Below are 23,509 nucleotides of genomic sequence, written 5' to 3'. Positions count from 1 at the left end.
TCTTTGTTAGAAAACAGTTTAATTACGACGGCAGTTCAAAAACGATTTTGTTATACAGTGTATCACAAAAGTGAGTACACCCCTCACATTTCTGCAGATATTTCAGTATATCTTTTCATGGGACAACACTGACAAAATGACACTTTGACACAATGAAAAGTAGTCTGTGTGCAGCTTATATAACAGTGTAAATTTATTCTTCCCTCAAAATAACTCAATATACAGCCATTAATGTCTAAACCACCGGCAACAAAAGTGAGTACACCCCTTAGTGAAAGTTCCTGAAGTGTCAATATTTTGTGTGGCCACCATTATTTCCCAGAACTGCCTTAACTCTTCTGGGCATGGAGTTTACCCGAGCTTCACAGGTTGCCACTGGAATGCTTTTCCACTCCTCCATGACGACATCACGGAGCTGGCGGATATTCGAGACTTTGCGCTCCTCCACCTTCCGCTTGAGGATGCCCCAAAGATGTTCTATTGGGTTTAGGTCTGGAGACATGCTTGGCCAGTCCATCACCTTTACCCTCAGCCTCTTCAATAAAGCAGTGGTCGTCTTAGAGGTGTGTTTGGGGTCATTATCATGCTGGAACACTGCCCTGCGACCCAGTTTCTGGAGGAAGGGGATCATGCTCTGCTTCAGTATTTCACAGTACATATTGGAGTTCATGCGTCCCTCAATGAAATGTAACTCCCCAACACCTGCTGCACTCATGCAGCCCCAGACCATGGCATTCCCACCACCATGCTTGACTGTAGGCATGACACACTTATCTTTGTACTCCTCACCTGATTGCCGCCACACATGCTTGAGAACATCTGAACCAAACAAATTAATCTTGGTCTCATCAGACCATAGGACATGGTTCCAGTAATCCATGTCCTTTGTTGACATGTCTTCAGCAAACTGTTTGCGGGCTTTCTTGTGTAGAGACTTCAGAAGAGGCTTCCTTCTGGGGTGACAGCCATGCAGACCAATTTGATGTAGTGTGCGGCGTATGGTCTGAGCACTGACAGGCTGACCCCCCACCTTTTCAATCTCTGCAGCAATGCTGACAGCACTCCTGCGCCTATCTTTCAAAGACAGCAGTTGAATGTGACGCTGAGCACGTGCACTCAGCTTCTTTGGACGACCAACGCGAGGTCTGTTCTGAGTGGACCCTGCTCTTTTAAAACGCTGGATGATCTTGGCCACTGTGCTGCAGCTCAGTTTCAGGGTGTTGGCAATCTTCTTGTAGCCTTGGCCATCTTCATGTAGCGCAACAATTCGTCTTTTAAGATCCTCAGAGAGTTCTTTGCCATGAGGTGCCATGTGGGAACTTTCAGTGACCAGTATGAGAGAGTGTGAGAGCTGTACTACTAAATTGAACACACCTGCTCCCTATGCACACCTGAGACCTAGTAACACTAACAAATCACATAACATTTTGGAGGGAAAATGACAAGCAGTGCTCAGTTTGGACATTTAGGGGTGTAGTCTCTTAGTGGTGTACTGACTTTTGTTGCCGGTGGTTTAGACATTAATGGCTGTATATTGAGTTATTTTGAGGGAAGAATAAATTTACACTGTTATATAAGCTGCACACAGACTACTTTTCATTGTGTCAAAGTGTCATTTTGTCAGTGTTGTCCCATGAAAAGATATACTTAAATATCTGCAGAAATGTGAGGGGTGTACTCACTTTTGTGATACACTGTATTATAGATTACGTTTAAAGTGATATATGCGTTGGGAAGATAAAAGGATGTAAGTTTTGGTATTGATGGGGGGGGGGTTAGGTTCGTGAGAGGGGGGGCAGAACAGGAAGCGAGTTGAGGATCCTGACCGCCTGGTGGATGGTGCTGTCCCTCAGTCGACTGGTCTTGGCCCGGAGACTCCGCAGTCTCCTTCCTGATGGCAGCAGACTGAAGAAGCTGTGTAGTGGGTGGGTGGAATCACCTGCCATGCAGAAGGCTTTTCGGGTGAGGCGGGTGTTGTGAAGTTCGTGGAGGGTGGGAAGAGAGGTGCCAATGATCTTCTCAGCTGCTCTCACTATGCGTTGGAGGGTCTTGCGACAGGACGCGGTGCAGGCGCCGTACCACACAGTAATGCAGCTGGTCAGGACACTCTCGATGGTACCTCTGTAAAAGGTACACATGATGGGGGCTGGAGCTCTGGCTCTTCTCAGCTTACGGAGGAAGTAGAGACGTTGATGAGCCCTCCTGGCTAGAGATGTTGTGTATGAATAATACATAATGAATGCTCTTTTATTTTTGAGGTAGGTACAAACTATGCAAAACAATGCTGCACATTTCCCTTTTAGTGTAAAAGAAAAACTGAAATCCCACATTAAATACATAAATAAATAATACAAATAAAGAAAGTATGGTTGCCAAATTCGGGGTTTTTCAGCCAAATTGGGCTTAATTCAAAATTGTTTTGCATAGTTTGTACCTACCTCAGAAATAAAAGGGCATTCATTATTTAGATAAATAAAAGATAATCACAAATACAGGATTTTATTTTATTTTTTAAGAGAAATAATAAAAGGAAACTTTGTCATAATTTGTCTTCAATAAAAAAAAAATCGGGAAAAAATTGTATCGTGAACCCAGTATTGTGAATCGCATCGTATCATGGGTAGAGTGTATCGTTACATCCATAGTTATAAACCATCGGTTTAGAGGAGAGATGTTAAGTTTTGCAAGCAATAAATAAATTAATTTCTGTCAGCATTCAGTGGGCTTCTGTTAAAACAGAGACACTAAGCCACATAAAAACATCTGCATATCCAGGAAGGTCAGTTACCGCTGGCTCTGATGAAATTAGAATAAGTTAATTAAACTGGCTGATCTTATCTAATAATCACACTACTACAGCTGGTGGGTCCCAATGCTCACTGATTTATGTAAATGACAGCCTGTGGGACAAAATCTGGCAGCAATGCCATTCATGAAGGGAAAAAAAGAACTGCTGTAGTTCACTGCTGTTCAAATGAAACCTTCATTCAGCTTGTATGAAGATAATGACTGTTTGATTAGACAATTAAAAAATAATTACAGCCATTCTGGCAGCTTTTCTTTCAGTCATCTCTTTCATTACTCCCAAAGATGTTAAGTGGTGATAGACTGCACAAACCTGACAGAATGGGGTGGAAATCTGTCTCACCACTACAAATCAGAATTGATCAACACATTCAGTTCAAACATAATATAAATCTAATTCTTTTGTTTCGCTAATTATAACTACCTGTAATTGTTCAAAATATTTTTTGTGTATGTATGGTTTGTTTTAATTTAATTTATTCAAATTATTCTCCAGGCCACCCAAGGAGGAAGGCTCCCTGCTGAATGTGGTTTCTCTCGAGGTCTTTTCCTGTAATTTGAAGGGAGTTTTTCCTTGCCACTGACGCCCTCGGCTTGTTCAACAAAAGCTTTTGGTTTGTCGGTCCTGAATGCTGTAAAGTTGCTTTGAGACAATGTCTACGGTAAAAAACACTTTCCCAGTGGTCTCCAACCTCACCGGTTTCATATAAGATATCATTTAACAGGCCGGCGGGGATGGGAGGATTTAAAATTAAATTATACAACAAGCATAATAAAAAAAAACATGCATAACAATATTACTAACCAATGATGGAAAATCAGTGGGAACCCTAAACTTTGTTTTTTGCTCATTATAGCTAGCTTGTGGGCTTAATGTTTTGGTATCATGTGACTGAAATACACTATATTGCCAAAAGTATTCGCTCATCTGCCTTCACATGCATATAAACTTGAGTGACATCCCATTCTTAATCCATAGGGTTTAATATGATGTCGGCCCATCCTTTGCAGCTATAACAGCTTCAACTCTTCTAGGAAGGCTTTCCACAATGTTTAGGAGTGTGTTTATGGGAATTTATGACCATTGCTGTCGTTCCCAATCTCTTCCACTTTGTTATAATACCACTGACAGTTGACTGTGGAATATTTAGTAGTGAGGAAATTCCACGACTGGACTTGTTGCACAGGTGGCATCCTATCACGGTACCATGCTGGAATTCACTGAGCTCCTCAGAGCGACCCATTCGCTCACAAATGTGTAGAAGTGTGTGTAATTGTAGAAGCAGTATACATGCCTAGGTGCTTGGTTTTATACACCTGTGGCCACGGAAATGATCGGAACACCTGAATTCAATGATTTGGATGGGTGAGTGAATACTTTTGGTAATATAGTGTAGGTATGTTCCAAACGTGTCAAGAGGAACAGACGGATGTTATTAAAAGAGAATCCGGTTTTTTTTTTCAGAATAAAACTAAAATCTTTCAGTGTGTGATTGTCAATAAAACAGAAAAAATACATTATTATTTAATAAATTATTTAATCTTTCTGTGTGGCCTAGTAATAAATGGTCCACTGGTTGGGGACCACTGTGCTATGCAAATAAATTTGACTTGACTTGATAACAGAAGAGCTGAGAATTGTTGTACGATTTCTTGTTTCATATGAGCTGTAGAGAATGCTAAAGAGCATAACTGTACTTACACAATTACAATAATTGTAAATACAGTTTTAGCAGCAGATGCATTTGCACTGTCAGCAATAACTCCAATAAGTGTGAAGAGATGAGAAATCTAAGGTTGAAGTGCAAACCCTTAAAGGCAGCGCACAAAACCACAAAGCATGTCTGAATGTCAGAGGAGGTTATGGAAAAATTACTGCTGTGTTTTGTTTTCTTTTCTTTTTACGATCTCCTAGCCTGGCATTCAACCCCTCTGGGCAAGCACAATCATTCTTCACCTTCTGAAACATCTTCTGTGGTGTGCGCGGTTTGTGCAGGCCCTTCCAACCATCTGTCCTTGAGGACGCATTAAACTGAACATAAACCTTGATTTTCGCTACTGCTCGAGGAGAATTATGTGGTTACTCACAGTTTGATGACTGTGGTCACAGTAGCGCAAGCCGAAGTAGTCGCTCTCCAGCAGGTTCACATGACTGAACACGTAATCCAGTACCACAGAGCCCTTGGTGGATTTCTGTTAAGAAAGAGGGTGAAAATGATACGTTAATTTATGTCCCTAGATGTGAGTGAATGTGTATATGTTTGCTGCCCTGCAAGGTGTCCAGTTCAGGTTGTGCTCCTGTCTAGTGGCACCTAAACAACAAGATAAAGCAATTACTAAAAATAAGAAAATGCATTTTCTTTCCTGGCAACAATAAACATACACTGATCAGCCATAACATTAAAACCACCTCCTTGTTTCCACACTCACTGTCCATTTTATCAGCTCCACTTACCATATAGAAGCAATTTGTAGTTCTACAATTACTGAATGTAGTCCATCTGTTTCTCTGCATACCCTTTTAACCTGCTTTCACCCTGTTCTTCAATGGTCAGGACCCCCACAGGACCACTACAGAGCAGGTATTATTTAGGTGGTGCATCATTCTCAGCACTGCAGTGACAATGACATGGTGCTGGTGTGTTAGTGTGTGTTGTGCTGGTATGAGTGGATCAGACACAGCAGCGCTGCTGGAGTTTTTAAATACTGTGTCCACTCACTGTCCACTCTATTAGACACTCCTACCTAGTTGGTCCACCTTGTAGATGTAAAGTCAGAGACGATCGCTCATCTATTGCTGCTGTTTGAGTTGGTCATCTTCTAGACCTTCATCAGTGGTCACAGGACGCTGCCCACAGGGCGCTGTTGGCTGGATATATTTTTGGTTGGTGGACTATTCTCAGTCCAGCAGTGACAGTGAGGTGTTTAAAAACTCCATCAGCACTGCTGTGTCTTATCCACTCATACCAGCACAACACACACTAACACACCACCACCATGTCATTGTCACTGCAGTGCTGAGAATGATGCACCACCCAAATAATACCTACTCTGTAGTGGTCCTGTGGGGGTCCTGACCATTGAAGAACAGTATGAAAGGGGGCTAACAAAGCATGCAGAGAAACAGATGGACTACATTTAGTAATTGTAGAACTACAAAGTGCTTCTATATGGTAAGTTGAGCTGATAAAATCGACAATGTGTGTAGAAACAAGGAGGTGGTTTTAATGTTATGGCTGATCGGTGTACATATTTTACAAATATTTAACTTGTGTGTTCTTGAAATTCAAATCTACTGCTTCACAAATACGCATATTTGGTGGTGCAGTTTTATAAAGGCATTTTATTTTGTCCATATAAATAATAGGGGTCGCCACATTGGATCGGCCTCTTGCTGGTGATTGTGACAGTTACCATATGCTATGAGAAAATCTGTCCTGATGGTCAGATCTATACAAAAAACCACCAAAACAGTGACAAGAACAGGGAATTGCAAATAATAAGATTAAAATTAAATTGAGGAAAAAAAGAAATCTGATAATGCTGTATGCAAGCACTGAATAATCTGATTTCTTTTATAAAAGAATGTAGTTTACATAATCACTTGATTATAATGTAATAACTGCAGAAATGTGTTAATGTACAGATCATTAGTGTGCATGTAAAGTCATTTCCATAAAAGCATAAAATGCATTAGTGGATCAGCTTGGCAGGGACCAGAACAAATGTCACAATTTGAAATGCTGTATTTGTTTCATCTGGCACATTATGCTCTTTTGTGATCTGTCAGGTATTCATTAGTGTTCTCTCAAGCTAAAACAAAGCAACCAATTATTAAAGTGCTCCGGTTGGGTTAATGTTGTTGTTGTCAGCAAGCTGCAATTACTGTATCATTAATTACATGCTATTATCTCATGTCACTTCTCTTTGACATCTGACAGTGGGAGAAGCTTTGTGATTTCTTTTGCAGCTTTGACAGAAGCTTGACCACAGATACAATTATAATAATCGTGCAGCAATTAAGCCTGCTATTTATCAAATGCAAAAATGAGTGCGAGTCCAAGAAAATAAAAGTGCAAATACAGTGAGTAACAAGTATTCCAAGTCTTTATTTAATATACTTTTAGTATATACACTCAGCGGGCACTTTATTAGGTACACCTATCTGCTTCTGTATTTGTTGATTAGTTATTTCATTCAGATTAATTTTGTGGGTACACAATTAATACCTGTAGCTGATTAGTTAACTCTGTACCCTGGAGGGAACCTCAATAGAATCCTCACTGACCAGATGGTGTATGCGTGGTGGACAATTCTCACCGATCCAATGACACAAATACAGTAATGACATGGTGTGTGTTGTTCTGGGATGAATGTAGCAGGTGCAGCCATGCAATTTATTCAATTACTGTTTAAACCTACTGGCCTTTTTTATCAGGAATGCATACCCTGTTAGCGCTGGTTGTGGGTGTATAGTACACAATGTGTGTTAATCTTCCTCTAGTCTTTTATCAGTGAACACGTTCTGATCACAAGATGCTGTTGACTTAATATGCTCCTCCCAAGCATTGACAATGTAGTGTTTAAAAATCCCAAGAACACTCATACCAGTACAACAGTACAACACTACCATGTTATTGCTATGTCCATAACACATCTGGTGTTAATGGTCCTATGGTGGTCTATTTCGATTGATAAATAGGGTACAGGGGTGACAAAATATACGGAGCAATAAAAGGGCTACAGACACTAAATGTAAATGCCCACGAAGTACAGGGGTTGGACAAAATAACTGAAACACCTGGTTTTAGACCACAATAATTTATTAGTATGGTGTAGGGCCTCCTTTTGCGGCCAATACAGCGTCAATTCGTCTTGGAAATGACATATACAAGTCCTGCACAGTGGTCAGAGGGATTTTAAGCCATTCTTCTTGCAGGATAGTGGCCAGGTCACTACGTGATGCTGGTGGAGGAACACGTTTCCTGACTCGCTTCTCCAAAACACCCCAAAGTGGCTCAATAATATTTAGATCTGGTGACTGTGCAGGCCATGGGAGATGTTCAACTTCACTTTCATGTTCATCAAACCAATCTTTCACCAGTCTTGCTGTGTGTATTGGTGCATTGTCATCCTGATACACGGCACCGCCATTGGATGCACATGGTCCTCCAGAATGGTTCGGTAGTCCTTGGCAGTGACGCACCCATCTAGCACAAGTATTGGGTAAAGGGAATGCCATGATATGGCAGCCCAAACCATCACTGATCCACCCCCATGCTTCACTCTGGGCATGCAACAGTCTGGGTGGTACGCTTCTTTGGGGCTTCTCCACACCGTAACTCTCCCGGATGTGGGGAAAACAGTAAAGGTGGACTCATCAGAGAACAATACATGTTTCACATTGTCCACAGCCCAAGATTTGCGCTCCTTGCACCATTGAAACCGACGTTTGGCATTGGCACGAGTGACCAAAGGTTTGGCTATAGCAGCCCGGCCGTGTATATTGACCCTGTGGAGCTCCCGACGGACAGTTCTGGTGGAAACAGGAGAGTTGAGGTGCACATTTAATTCTGCCGTGATTTGGGCAGCCGTGGTTTTATGTTTTTTGGATACAATCCGGGTTAGCACCCGAACATCCCTTTCAGACAGCTTCCTCTTGCGTCCACAGTTAATCCTGTTGGATGTGGTTTGTCCTTCTTGGTGGTATGCTGACATTACCCTGGATACCGTGGCTCTTGATACATCACAAAGACTTGCTGTCTTGGTCACAGATGCGCCAGCAAGACGTGCACCAACAATTTGTCCTCTTTTGAACTCTGGTATGTCACCCATAATGTTGTGTGCATTGCAATATTTTGAGCAAAACTGTGCTCTTACCCTGCTAATTGAACCTTCACACTCTGCTCTTACTGGTGCAATGTGCAATTAATGAAGATTGGCCACCAGACTGGTCCAATTTAGCCATGAAACCTCCCACACTAAAATGACAGGTGTTTCAGTTATTTTGTCCAACCCCTGTATGTACCAGACAGGTGTACCTAATAAACTGCTTAGTGAGTGGATATTAACTCCAGATTAATACATATAATAATATGTTTTGACTTTGTACCAATAAATATGAGCAAAAAATGTATGTATTTCTTACCATTAACAAAAAAAAGAAAAACTTGATTGACCATAGTTTTCAGTTACAATGTGTATTTGAAAAGTTTACTTTTCATATATATCACGCTTTGAATATTGATGCTGAAATATTCACTTAAAAAGAGTTAGAAGATGAACTAAAATAATAATTATATATTTCCTATTTGTCTTTCCGTTTCATTTTATCAACCAATTTATCCTGGCCAGGGTCACAGTGGGCATGGTTCAGCCGGTAAACACTGGGCGCAAGGGAGGAATAATTTGGACTGGGCACCAATCCATTGCATTCCAGGCGCCCAGGTATTCTGCTAGCACACCAGCATCGGGTTTCTGAACTCCTCGGTTCGAAACTCGGTGTTGCCACTGGTCAGCTGGGTGCTATCTGGCGGGCATAATTGGCAGTGCCTGCAGCAGATACTAATTGGCCAACCGTATCTGCAGGGTGGGGACCGTACTATGTGTGGGTGGGTGGGTCTTCATACGCTGTGTGAGGACCCTGATTGGCAGAAGAGACGCCTGTGCTGAATGCAGGGACGAGAAGAGGAGGGCTGTACACGTGTCGGAAGAGGCGTGTACAGCGACGTGCTCTCCTTGGATGGAATCTGGTATCTCTCAGCAGTGAAAGACAAAATTGAGTGTGCTAAATCGGGAGGAAAATAGGGAGAAAATGCATACATATGCCAATCATGTCTGTGTAGACACCAAGTGGTGGTGAAAGTTTTATACTTTGGTTTCTATACTTTTAATATTTTAGCATTTTAGTTTTATTAACAAATACATGTTAACACATAACATACACTTCAGTGATGTCATCGGTAATAGATGTTTTGATGTGACACCTCATGCTGTTTTGTTGAATAGCTCACACTTATGACACATGTTTCTCGAATAACACTGTCCCTGTAATAGTACTAAGAGAAATTTGACCTGTGAGGCTGGTATCTGTCCCTCAGGCTGAGCTTATTCTGTAACACTAATACATTCAAACACACACACACACACACACACACACATACACACACACAAACAGACAAAAGAAAATCAAGTCAAGATCAAGTTAAGAAAAAGTCCAAATAATAGCAAGACACAGTCAAGTCTATTTATTAACTAATGTACACGTTACACCTTCCTTACAGATGAACTTTGTAGGTATGCAATTACTGACTGTAGCCCATCTGTTGCACTGATTCACTCTACGTACCCCATTTAGCAGCTGAAAGGGGATCCCATAAGACATCTAGTGCCCAGATGTTATTTTGGTTGGTGAACCCTTCTCAGCACTGCAACAACAATAGCATGGTAATGTCATGGTGTAAGGATATTGTGTGTTGTTGTGGTATGAGTGCATCAGGTGCAGCAGTGTTGTTAGGATTTTTAAATTTGCTGTACACCTTATTAGAAACACATGCCCAATTCCCCTTGTGTAGGTTTTCAGTTATATATGCAAGTGTTATAAATGTTTCTAATTATCATTATCATTAAGGCTGCAGCTACTGTATAAAGCATTTATTTATACATTTATCTGCTTTGACCAGTGTGTTTAAAGCCAGATCCATGGTGGTTAAGAGATAAGCACAAATGTAATGATCATAAAGTAACTGTAAGACATTTAACTTAAAATATTATTTGACCATTTGTAATAGGTCTTCAGACAAACAAACAATGTCAGAACATGATGAGTCAGAGGAAAAATACTGATTAGTCCAAGACAAAACAGAAAAAACAGACTTATGTCTAACACACACACACACACACACACACACACACACAGTGTAACTTTTAACTATGACTTTAGAATGCGTCACTCTGGTTCACATTACTTACTTAGTAAATCTCAGAGCACATTATAAGTATCAGTGTGAATCAGGCAGGATTTCACTTAGTACACCCCATATTAGCTTAAATTTCAGGATAGCATTACCTAAAGTGGTGTGACAGCATAGCATAGCATTTTGGCACTACCAGGTATTAGAAAGAAAATCTCATACTGCTTTAGATAGTGTATAGCCATGCTTCTCAACTTGCACTGCACTGGCTATTTAGCCTGAAGCCTGCACTTCTAGATTTTATCATCACTCTACATGAATGCATGTTTTTGGTTTGCCCTTGGATTCTTCTGAGGCCCAGTGTTAAAACACTAACAGAAAAGTAAAAGCAGCATTTGACTCTGTTTAACTGGAATTAGTGCTGAGGGCAAGTCAGGCTGTATAAGTTAAGGTGAGATATTATAATTCATTTAAACTTTTATATTTGCTATATAAACCAAACCTTCCTTTTGCTGCCAAAACAGCTCAGACCCGTTGTTGTGCTCCTCAAACCATTCCTGAACCATTTTTGCTTTGCTTTATTCTGCTGCAAGAGACCACAGCCATCAGGGAATACCGTTTCCATGAAAGGGTGTACATGATCTGCAACAATGCTCAGGTAGGTGGTACGTGTCAATGTAACATCCACATGGATGGCAGGACCAAGGTTTTCCAGCAGAACATTGCCCAAAGCATCACATTGCCTTCGCCGGCTTGCCTTCTTCCCATAGTGCATCCTGGTGTCACGTGTTCCCCAGGTAAGTGATGCACACACACCCGGCCATCCACGTGATGTAAAAGAAGACGTGATTCATTAGACCAGGCCGGCCACCTTCTTCCATTGCTCCGTGGTCCAGTTCCGATGCTCACAAGCTTGCCCATTTTTCATCAACTTTGAGGATAAATGTTCACTTCCGGCCAAATATATCCCACCCACTAACTGGTGCAGTGATGAATAGATAATCAGTGTTATTCACTTCACCTGTCATAATGTTATGCCTGGTCGGTGTATACGTATATTTATGTTTACAGAATTTATCAGACACTTTTATCCAAAGTGACTTACAATTATGACTGAATACAGTTTAAGCGAGGGTCTTGAATTGAGGGTGAATGATCTTGCTCAGGACACCAGCAGTGGCATTTTGGCGGTGGTGAAGCTTAAACCAACAACCATCTGTTCACTAGTCTAGCACCTTAACCACTGAGCTACCATTAACCATATGCATGCATTTCAGACCTCTCTCACAGGATTGTTCACTGTATAGAAGAAAAAGCTACATTTGCCATGTGGGCAAAATTCAGGGAATGCTGAAGTCATGATCCAAATAGCCCAGATCCAGGACTTCAGAGGCCTCTGAATTATAGTACTACAGGCAACCTTCAAGTTACAAATGCTTCAAACCTTATTTAATTTAAGGCCTTGTAACTTAAAACCACAATCCAGAGGACATTGGCTTTTAAAACAAGCACTGGTGTGTCAGTCTGATCTAGTATGAAACTGGAGGGAGGGCTTTCCAGTATGCACCCTACATTCCTGCAATATCTCACTACCTGATAAGACAATGCAGATGGTCAGAATGGGGTGGGGCTGCTAAAATAACACTGGAGCTGAAAAAATGGAAAGGAAACATATTTCCGTGTATTTTGCCATGTTGTTTTCTCTCTCCTGTTTTTGGCTACATGGATTATGTGTAGGTGTAAAAGATCACTTCAAAAAACGGATCGTTTTTGACATATCATGCTATATGGCTCTCTCATTCCTTAGGGAGATTTTAAATGCTATATAAAATAGTAGTGGCAGTGCTAATAGGGATAACAAATATGCCTTTCGACGTACTATTTATTATTAGTTACAGATAACCAACAAGCAATCGATCATGGGACTACCTAAATAGTCAAACCTAAAACAAAATGACAGATTCTGATGCTGCTTGTTTATAAAAGCTATTCCTAAATCCCAGCACAAAATCTACATACATCCCATGATAAGTGTTGACCTGTCTCTACACTGGGCTTGGGCTTTTCTTAGGAAATACCAACATATGCAAATAAATTCATCTATCTAGCAAGCTGAAAACCAGATTGTATGTACTATCTGCTGCTATTCTGTGTTTGTTATATATGCCACATTGCTATGGTTCACCACAAAACAGCCGCACATGCACCTTCTTGCCATTTACAACTGTCACCTAAGCTCTTCAAAAAACCAGATTTCACAAGTGATAACATTAATTTGTTGGGTTGAGTAAACTCTTGGAATGTTTTTCAAGGAAGTACTGCTGAACTCAGAAACACAACCCCAAACTTAAGGATTAGTATCTCAGCGAGACTCAATACTCAAATTATTAGGATGAAGTGGATACATATGCACCAAATAGTGTTACAATTAAAGTGCATTAATCTGACAGTATTAGGTTATAGAGTCTATGTTGGATAAAAATGTGTGATCATAGTGCAGAATTAATCATTTATATTTAACACAAACATTTACAAGGTGTTTTTTAAGTTTAACAGATTAAACCCAAAGTCACAGTAAGTATATCACAGTATTTTTTGCACTTTACTTTAGCTGCCGTATTCCATTCTTTTTGAAGGTCACTTTATGTCATTGAATGTTTGTTAAGTGCCTTTGTCTGCTGCTTAACCTTGGTGTTATGAACCACTGTCTTTGAAATGTTACGTTTTTTAGCAACCTGAAGCTCACTGTATCCCTCTGCCAGTAAAGCCGGAATTTAACCCTAATCTTCCTTCCTCAAAACTTTTCTTTTTAACTATTTTGACATGGTCAACATGAATTTTTTGATTCCAGTAACTTTTGAGGTACTACTAGCACTACTGTTGCCATTGCAATAGCTGGTCCTATTACAAGAGGTTAGTGATGAATACAATAGGATCACAGCAGAGGGTTTTATACCTTTCCACTTTCCAAATACAATTTGGTTTTAGTGATCATTTAGTCAGTATTTAATCACTTAATCGGTAAATGACTAAATGCATGTTTTTGAATGAAATGTTTGCCCTTTATGTAGAGATGCTGATTTAAGAAACATTTGTAGTGGTTGCTCTATCTCTCTCTCACACACACATACAGTGTATCACAAAAGTGAGTACACCCCTCACATTTCTGCAGATATTTAAGTATATCTTTTCATGGGACAACACTGACAAAATGACACTTTGACACAATGAAAAGTAGTCTGTGTGCAGCTTATATAACAGTGTAAATTTATTCTTCCCTCAAAATAACTCAATATACAGCCATTAATGTCTAAACCACCGGCAACAAAAGTGAGTACACCTCACTGAAGTTCCTGAAGTGTCAATATTTTGTGTGGCCACCATTATTTCCCAGAACTGCCTTAACTCTCCTGGGCATGGAGTTTACCAGAGCTTCACAGGTTGCCACTGGAATGCTTTTCCACTCCTCCATGACGACATCACGGAGCTGGCGGATATTCGAGACTTTGCGCTCCTCCACCTTCCGCTTGAGGATGCCCCAAAGATGTTCTATTGGGTTTAGGTCTGGAGACATGCTTGGCCAGTCCATCACCTTTACCCTCAGCCTCTTCAATAAAGCAGTGGTCGTCTAAGAGGTGTGTTTGGGGTCATTATCATGCTGGAACACTGCCCTGCGACCCAGTTTCCGGAGGGAGGGGATCATGCTCTGCTTCAGTATTTCACAGTACATATTGGAGTTCATGTGTCCCTCAATGAAATGTAACTCCCCAACACCTGCTGCACTCATGCAGCCCCAGACCATGGCATTCCCACCACCATGCTTGACTGTAGGCATGACACACTTATCTTTGTACTCCTCACCTGATTGCCGCCACACATGCTTGAGACCATCTGAACCAAACAAATTAATCTTGGTCTCATCAGACCATAGGACATGGTTCCAGTAATCCATGTCCTTTGTTGACATGTCTTCAGCAAACTGTTTGCAGGCTTTCTTGTGTAGAGACTTCAGAAGAGGCTTCCTTCTGGGGTGACAGCCATGCAGACCAATTTGATGTAGTGTGCGGCGTATGGTCTGAGCACTGACAGGCTGACCCCCCACCTTTTCAATCTCTGCAGCAATGCTGACAGCACTCCTGCGCCTATCTTTCAAAGACAGCAGTTGGATGTGACGCTGAGCACGTGCACTCAGCTTCTTTGGACGACCAACGAGAGGTCTGTTCTGAGTGGACCCTGCTCTTTTAAAACGCTGGATGATCTTGGCCACTGTGCTGCAGCTCAGTTTCAGGGTGTTGGCAATCTTCTTGTAGCCTTGGCCATCTTCATGTAGCGCAACAATTCGTCTTTTAAGATCCTCAGAGAGTTCTTTGCCATGAGGTGCCATGTTGGGACTTTCAGTGACCAGTATGAGAGAGTGTGAGAGCTGTACTACTAAATTGAACACACCTGCTCCCTATGCACACCTGAGACCTAGTAACACTAACGAGTCACATGACATTTTGGAGGGAAAATGACAAGCAGTGCTCAATTTGGACATTTAGGGGTGTAGTCTCTTAGGGGTGTACTCACTTTTGTTGCCGGTGGTTTAGACATTAATGGCTGTATATTGAGTTATTTTGAGGGAAGAATAAATTTACACTGTTATATAAGCTTCACACAGACTACTTTTCATTGTGTCAAAGTGTCATTTTGTCAGTGTTGTCCCATGAAAAGATATACTTAAATATCTGCAGAAATGTGAGGGGTGTACTCACTTTTGTGATACACTGTATGTGTGGACAGATATGGGTTCGTGGTTGAACAGCAGATTTTAACAGTTTATCAATTTTAATAAAGTCCCAGGTCAGAGGTGGAGGATAGGGGAGGATTGTTCATTTAATCCAGAAACAGGAAACAACAAACAAACAGTCTAATCTTGCTGCATAATTACTAGGGATGCATCAATACAATTTTCCAACCGAGTACAAGTATAAGTACATGTATTTTTGTACTTGCCGATACCAATACCAATACCTATTGGATCAGATATCTGACATGCTAGAAAACTCGATCCGGTCGCCGAGCACTCGGCGAGCCGGTCGGATCGAGTTGTTGGATAGTTCACACTTAGCGATCGAGAGCCGAGTTTTGATCGCAGAGCGAACGCCGAGTTGCTCCCGAGCCGGCAACTCTAGCGCCGACCAGTCGCCGAGCGAAAATCAGGGCAAAAATTGTGTAGTGTGAACTAGGCATAACGCAGCAACCTGCACTAGGCACACGGTATCGGATGTTTAGTATCGGAGCCTCGTTTGCGAGTACGAGTACAAGTTAATGAGCGTGGTATCGGGCAAATACCCGATACCAGTATCGGTACTCATGCATCTCTAATAATTACACAGGACATTTATCGGTCTAATTACACAAGCTCAATTAAGCCATGAGATGTTAAAATCCAATTAATCACTAATTATTTCTACCATCACAGACAGTGACAAACAGAGGAAGAAAGATTATTAGACGCTAATAGCCTTTACAGTAATTTCTCAAAATAAACAGAAAGAGAATTAGTTAATTACCCAATCCATTTTCAGTGATTTCTACATGTAGCCAGGCTGAAGAGAGGCAAACAGCATTATGTGGCAGGATATTCTCCAGAGATACACATAATATAATTCCAGCTCTGTTGTTGTCAGTTTTATTTACCTGTGCCCTGCAATAAATTAAATAATCTAAGCAGCATCTGCATGTTTTAATTTCCTTTTCTACAATACGCTTAAATAGTTCTTTTGTAAAGCTGTATTTGTAAACTTTTTTGTTATATTTCATTACATATATAAAATATTATATTGACATTATATTTTAGCAAGTGTTCTCAAACGCATCCGGTTTTGTCCAGTATCTAATTGCTTCTCACATCTGTTTTGCTGTTACAACATTAAAATGGACAAAAATACTTTAAAACAGTATTTGTATGTAAAAGTGACATGCCATTTAATTTAACAGCATTTAATTGCTAAGGCCCCATGATGGATTGCTCTCCAATCTGGGGTGTTTGCTGCATTGTACCCAATGATTCCAGGGAAACCAGACCCATCACAACCTTGACCAGGATAACATGGTGGTAAAACATGTAAAAGAAATGAAAAAAAATATTTATCCTTTTTTTTTTAAACATTATTCAATTAAACAAAGAAGCAGAGTCAAACTTTCATACTGGGGCATCACGCAAAGCATCTAAATGATGACATATAATCACATCCACACCATATGTGTAGATGTGCAGCATGCTTTTCTAACAGAGGAAGCACCTGACAGCAGACGTGTGTAATTTAGCACGACACCTTAGCTGGGAAGTGCATGCTTAGCAATGATACCAGGGTGTCTACTCAGTCAAATTTCAACAAGGCTCCAGATTTTCCCACAAGTGGTACAGAGGTGTTTGATAGATCTATTTTGTCTCATGTGTCAATATAAGAGAGAACTTAAATGACCTTGTTATGTTAAATAAAGGTATGGGGAGGAGCTTTGAGATACTGGCTGGATTGGTATTAGACGAGTACATCTATCTGTAATTAACCGATTGCTTCCTTTTGTTTAAATTACAGCAAGCAGTCTGTTCGGATGTCTCCACCAGCTCTGCATACTAAGACTGTAGAATATTTGCATATTTTTTCTAGTCAGAGATCAGTGAAATGTCATGGTGAGCATAATTCACAGATTATATGAATTTAGGCCACTCAAGAACACTTATCTTTCTGTTTTTAAGCCAATGTGGTGCTTTTTGGGTCATTGTCGATCTAAGTGATAAACCTGACCATCTTCAAGTCTCCAAAACTGTCGTTTTGATTCCTCAAGAATTTGGGTCTATTAGGCAGCATCCACCTGTCAGGTTCACTTTCACAATAAAACATTGCCACCACTGAGCTTTACAGTAGGTATGAGGTATTTTGGAAGAAATCGAATGTTTGGTTTTTGACAAACATTCTGATGTAATCGAAACCACTTTAACTGGTGTCAGATGAGAGCCTATTATTCTGGCATGTGATCTGATTGGTGAGTGATTGTACCTCAAAAGAGCAGATCACCTACAAGGTTACAATGCATAAAATAAAGATGAAGAAAGTTAGATTTAATTTAATATTCACAATGTGATGGAACAGACAGGACATAATGACTTTAATAACTAGTTGTACTAGCATGCAAATTTTGCTTAATTCTTTTAACTGATAACCAACTGTCACTAGTCGCAGGATAATTATTAACTGTAGTAATAAGCAGTTGTAGCCTAGCGGTTAAGGTGCTGGATTAGTAATCAAAGGTCACTGGTTCAAGCCCCACCACTGCCCCACACTGTAAGCTCTAAATCTGTGTTGATATGATGTGATGTGATGTGTTAAATATTTTGCTGGCTATAAGCTTCTCAGTTACATTTACATTTTCAGCACATAGCAGACGCCTTTTTCCAAAGCGACTTATAGCACAGTACAAATTCTGAGCAACTGAGGGTTAAGGGCCTTGCTCAAGGGCCCAACAGGAGCAACCTGGCAGTAGTAGGGCTTGAACCAGTGACCTTTTGATTACTAATCCAGCACATTAACCTCTATGCTACAATTGTCCTACTACAGTGAATAATTATCCTGCGACTAATGACAGTTGGTTATCAGTTAAACGAATTAAGCAAAATTTGTTAAAATGTTCTGAATTGTAAATCTGATCCTGTGTACCAAATAATGGGCTACCTGTACTGCCCTTACTCTAAAAATATCAGAAGTCTTGATTTGATTTAAATGACTTTTTTTTAAGTACTGTACTTGAACTTAAATTTTAAATTAACCACACCCAGATCTAATGCTTTCTGGGTTCAGATTCTGTACGAAAGGCAAACCTTGGCTGAGCAGCAGGAGAAGATGTTATTTTAACACACTGAGCTTAAAGGCTAGTCAGTGTTTGTAATTTACATTAATTGGAGAGTTATTCCCAGACTGTGTGTGTGGTCAGGAGGTGGGAGATTGAATGAAAATGTTCTTTAAAACATTTTACTTCCCATGACATGCCCCTCTGTCCCCATGGTAACACAGGGTCATTACAGCATAGGACCTGACCATCTGCTTTAGCCGGCTGTATGGGTGTGGTGATGTGTGTGTGTGTGTGTGTGTATGTGTGTGTGATAAAGGGATTCTTGTCAGCAGATGTTTCACACAAAGCCGCCAGCTATTAGAGTTACATCATCTGCTCTGCCAGCCTAATATTCAGAAACAAAGACTAGCAAATTATTCCATATGATTTGTTTTCTTTGACTTGTCTTACAAGATGTTTCACCTTTTTACATATGCATTATGTGATTTGTTTGTTATTAACGGTTTACAAGATAAATAGATTAGTCATTTAGCAGTTAATTAATAAGATTGACTGTTCAGAACAGCTACAGCAATTCGATTTAGCTAAATTATTGTAAAAGAGCATCTGTGAGGTCAGTCACTGATGTTAAATAGAAAATTCCTGGCTCTTATTCAATGTTCCAATTCATCTCTCATTTATCTTGCTTTATAAACAAGGGCACAGTCCTGCTGGAACAGGAAAAGGCCTTTCTGCAAATCATTGACACAAAGTTGGCAGACTGCTGGGCAAGCGTAACAGACTGTTGTGCCACCTGAATGCTCGTTACTATTATTATTACTGTTCCTATATTAGTAATATTAATAATAAATAAAACATACCAGATGGATAATTGCTATTGGATGCTTATATTATTATTAGAAGTAGTAGCAGTAATAATACACTGATAAGGCATAACATTATGACCACCATCTTGTTTCTGCACTCACTGTCCATTTTATCAGCTCCACTTACCATATAGAAGCACTTTGTTCTTCTACAATTACTGACTGTAGTCCATCTGTTTCTCTACATACTTTTTTTAGCCTGCTTTTACCCTGTTCTTTAATGGTTAGGACCCCCACAGGACCACTCAGAGCAGGTATTATTTAGGTGGTGGATTATTCTCAGCACTGCAGTGACACTGACATGGTGGTGGTGTGTTAGTGTGTGTTGTGCTGGTATGAGTGGATAAGTCACAGCAGTGCTGATGGAGTTTTTGAACACCTCACTGTCACTACTGGACTGAGAATATTTTACCAACCAAAATTATATCCAGCCAACAGTGCCCCGTGGGCAGCGTCCCGTGTTCACTGATGAAGGTCTAGAAGATGACCAACTCAAACAGCAGCAATAGATGAGCGATCGTCTCTGACTTTACATCTACAAGGTGGACCAACTAGGTAGGAGTGTCTAATAGAGTGGACAGTGAATGGACACGGTATTTAAAAACTCCAGCAGCACTGCTGTGTCTGGTACACTCATACCAGCACAACACACACTAACACACCACCACCATCACGTCATTGTCACTGCAGTGCTGAGAATGATCCACCACCTAAATAACACCTCCTCTGTGGTGGTCCTGTGGGGGTCCTGACCATTGAAGAACAGGGTGAAAGCAGGTTAAAAAGTATGTAGAGAAACAGATGGACTACAGTCAGTAATTGTAGAACTACAAAGTGCTTCTATATGGTAAGTGGAGCTGATAAAATGGACAGTGAGTGTAGAAACCAGGTGGTGGCTGATTGGTGTATTAGTAGTAATAAAAATAGTAGTAGTAGTAATAATTGTAGTGGTGGTAGCAGTAGTAGTACAGTAGTAATAGTAGCAGTAGTAGTAATAGTAGTGGTGGTGGTATGTATTTCACCTCAGACCTGAGAGATTATCACACACATTAGACCAAATATGTTTCAGTTGATCTCATCTCCCGTTTCCTTGTCATCTGGTTACTAGTAAACTATTAAGAGACCTGAACCATCCAGACAATGCCATCCAGTCTCCATAGTTACCAAATACTGCATACAAAAATGCTGTAAAAATGACAGTTCAGAATATAAGAAAGAAAAGGTTTATTAAGGTTTATTTGTTTGTATAAAATAAACATAAAAACATGATATATTTAAATTAAAATGGTGATGCATTTCAAACACTGAGGCAAGAACAGACAAAAGATGTGGAGCTCTGAGTGATAAAAGCAGAGCAGGAATCAAGATTAAACACAGCCAAGTGAGGACAAAAGGCTGTACCCTGTATGCATGTAATTGCTTAGTGGACTGACACATGCACACTGACCTAATCAAAAGCCTGACAAAGCAGAAGAAATAAACTCCCTATTGCGTAGGAGTACACAAAGCCTTCAAGAGAAACAAGGGCAGATTTAAAGGTAAACATGGGCTGTAAAAATGAAGATTGGCTTATTAAAACAATGCTTACATATATATACTATATGACCAAAAGCATGTGGATACCTGACCATGACCTTGTTTGTTTGTTTGTTTATTAGGATTTTAACGTCATGTTTTACACTTTGGTTACATTCATGACAAGAAACGGTAGTTACCCATTACACAAGATTATATCGAAACACAGTCATGGAAAATCTTGTATCTCCAATTCACCTTATATGCACGTCTTTGGACTGTGGGAGGAAACCGGAGCACCCGGAGTAAACCCACGCAGACACGGGGAGGAACATGCAAACTCCACACAGAAAGGACCCGGACCGCCCCACCTGGGGATCGAACCCAGGACCTTCTTGCTGTGAGGCGACAGTGCTACCCACTTAGCCACCGTGCCGACCCCATGACCTTATAAAATTCATTTAAAGCCTTTTCACAAGATTTTGGAGTCTGTTCGTGGAGATTAGTGCCCACTTTTGTGAGGTTGTGCGGGGTGGCCTGGTATGCAATCCATGTTTCAATTTATCCTAGACACATAAACATAATGAGGCCCTTATGTTAATGAAGTCAAGCTCAGAGATCTGTTCCGAAACACGAAACTCATCATGTTATGTCCTATGGACCTCACTTTTTGCACAAGGTCACTATAACACTACGAAATAGGGCCTTTGCCAAACTGCTGCCGCAAACATAAGAGTCAAATAATATTGTTCATAAAATTAATTGTATACAATTAATTTGTATAATTGGGGGGGGGGGGGGGGGGGGGTGTTCAACCTGTGGGGCGCGAGTGCCTGACCAGGGGGTGTGGCGGCATTGCGTTATTTCTAAAACTAAAGCAATTTATTTTTCACCCACTGGAGACATATCTCATTAGTCTAACTGACCACGCACACACGCAGGTTAGCTGTTATACAGTTCAGTCTGAAAAAACCTTAAAAATAGGACGAACAGTGAAGATAAACCGGTGACAGAAGCATTGACGTGTGTGTGCCTTTAAGAGAGACGCTCTGTTCACAGTATCGATATGAGTGATTCATGAGTCGATTCATTTTATGCAAAGCGTAAGTTTCTTTTCTCAGTTATCTCTCCGTGTTTACTGTTATTAATTAATGTTGTGGTTTTAAATAAACACCAGCTACTACAGAACATTTTGTGACTCTCTTACATTAAAAAGCTTCATTAAACTGCTATTTCCACAGATCTGTAACCGAGTCAGACTCGTTCCGTCTGTGGAGCTAAAAGTTTTCTGTCAGTCAGAGCAGATGATCCTGAACTATGTATGATGCACAACGTTAATGATGTTATTTTAGGTCGTGAAGAGCTTTCACGATGGTTTCTGTACGATGGTTGATGAATGGTGATGTGATGGTTGATGCTTTGTAGCTCGAAGTCTGGATCAATCCACTGAGCTGTTAAGCTTAACATGGAGGTGATCTTTATATATCACACGATCGGATCGACTACATTTGGGAAATATCGCCGATAGCATATTTTGATTAAAAATCGGCCGATATCGATTTATAGCCGATCGATCGTTCCATCTCTAGTTATGGCTATTGTTCACTGACTTTTGGCCATTTATTGTACATAGACACTAGCAAATGGTGGTGGTTCCAGGAAGCAGTAATAAAAGACTGCAAGTACTGCAAGAAACAGCAGTAAGAAAGATTGTTTTAGGAGGATGGGGTCCCCAGGGTACTGATATTATTAAGTTTCCTTTTTAAAAAACTGGTTCAGTGTTATTTACTGCTTTAAGCTTTATAGCAATACCTGTGTGATTGATGATATCTATCCAACTGAGCATAGTGTGTACAATTCTGAGTGGCAATTCTGTCACTTTTCTAACTAGTGTGTGCATACACTGATGAGCCAAAATATTACGACCACCCACCTAAAATGTTGTCAAAACAGCTAAGACCTGCACAGACATGGACTCCATTTGAAGGAGTCCTGTGTTACCTGGTGCCAGGAAATCACCATCAGGTCCTACAGCTTCTGTATGTTGCAAAGTGGATCGTCCTACATTCTCTTCCAAATGATGCACATGTGCCTGGCTATTTAAATAATGTTGAAGAAAACCTGTCGACCTGTCATTGCTCACATGTCCAGTTCTGATGTCTGCCTACCACTGTGAGTGTGTTCAACGAAGGGAAGACTTAGCATGGTTTGTGACTATGCAGCCCCACACAGAAATTGACGATGCACTGTGCTGTGACACATTCACCTTACTACCAGTATTAAACACACCTGCAAACTGAGCCACAGTCGCTCTTCTGTTGGTTTGTACAAGACACCATAGCCTACATGTTCTCTGGCCTCAATAAGCCTTGACCACACAGCAATCTGTCCCTCTTCAGACTAATGTCAATGGGTACTCACTACTGCTACAACTGGCTGTGATCACTCCCTGCTGTTTTGGAGACTAGTTAACCCTTAAGAGATCCTTTAATATTCTAACGCATTTGTCCCTAAGGACAAAAAATGGCCACTTCTCAAAAACTGCTGTAAAAATATCATACATTAATATTTTTT

General features: G+C 40.5%; 1 protein-coding gene across 1 annotated transcript in view; it reads right to left on the bottom strand.

Annotated features, from left to right (window-relative positions):
* The window catches only part of epb41l4a (erythrocyte membrane protein band 4.1 like 4A), a 74,437-nt gene that overhangs the window by 38,734 nt on the left and 12,194 nt on the right, over positions 1-23,509 (bottom strand). Inside the window, exon 2 of the mRNA XM_063013990.1 lies at positions 4,894-4,998. Within this exon, the coding sequence (XP_062870060.1) occupies positions 4,894-4,998 (105 nt within the window). The remainder of the gene's footprint in view (positions 1-4,893; positions 4,999-23,509) is intronic.

Source organism: Trichomycterus rosablanca, chromosome 18, assembly GCF_030014385.1.
Source record: "Trichomycterus rosablanca isolate fTriRos1 chromosome 18, fTriRos1.hap1, whole genome shotgun sequence".
In the NCBI taxonomy this organism is placed as follows: domain Eukaryota; kingdom Metazoa; phylum Chordata; class Actinopteri; order Siluriformes; family Trichomycteridae; genus Trichomycterus; species Trichomycterus rosablanca.
This window is presented reverse-complemented; position numbering and strand designations above follow the sequence as displayed.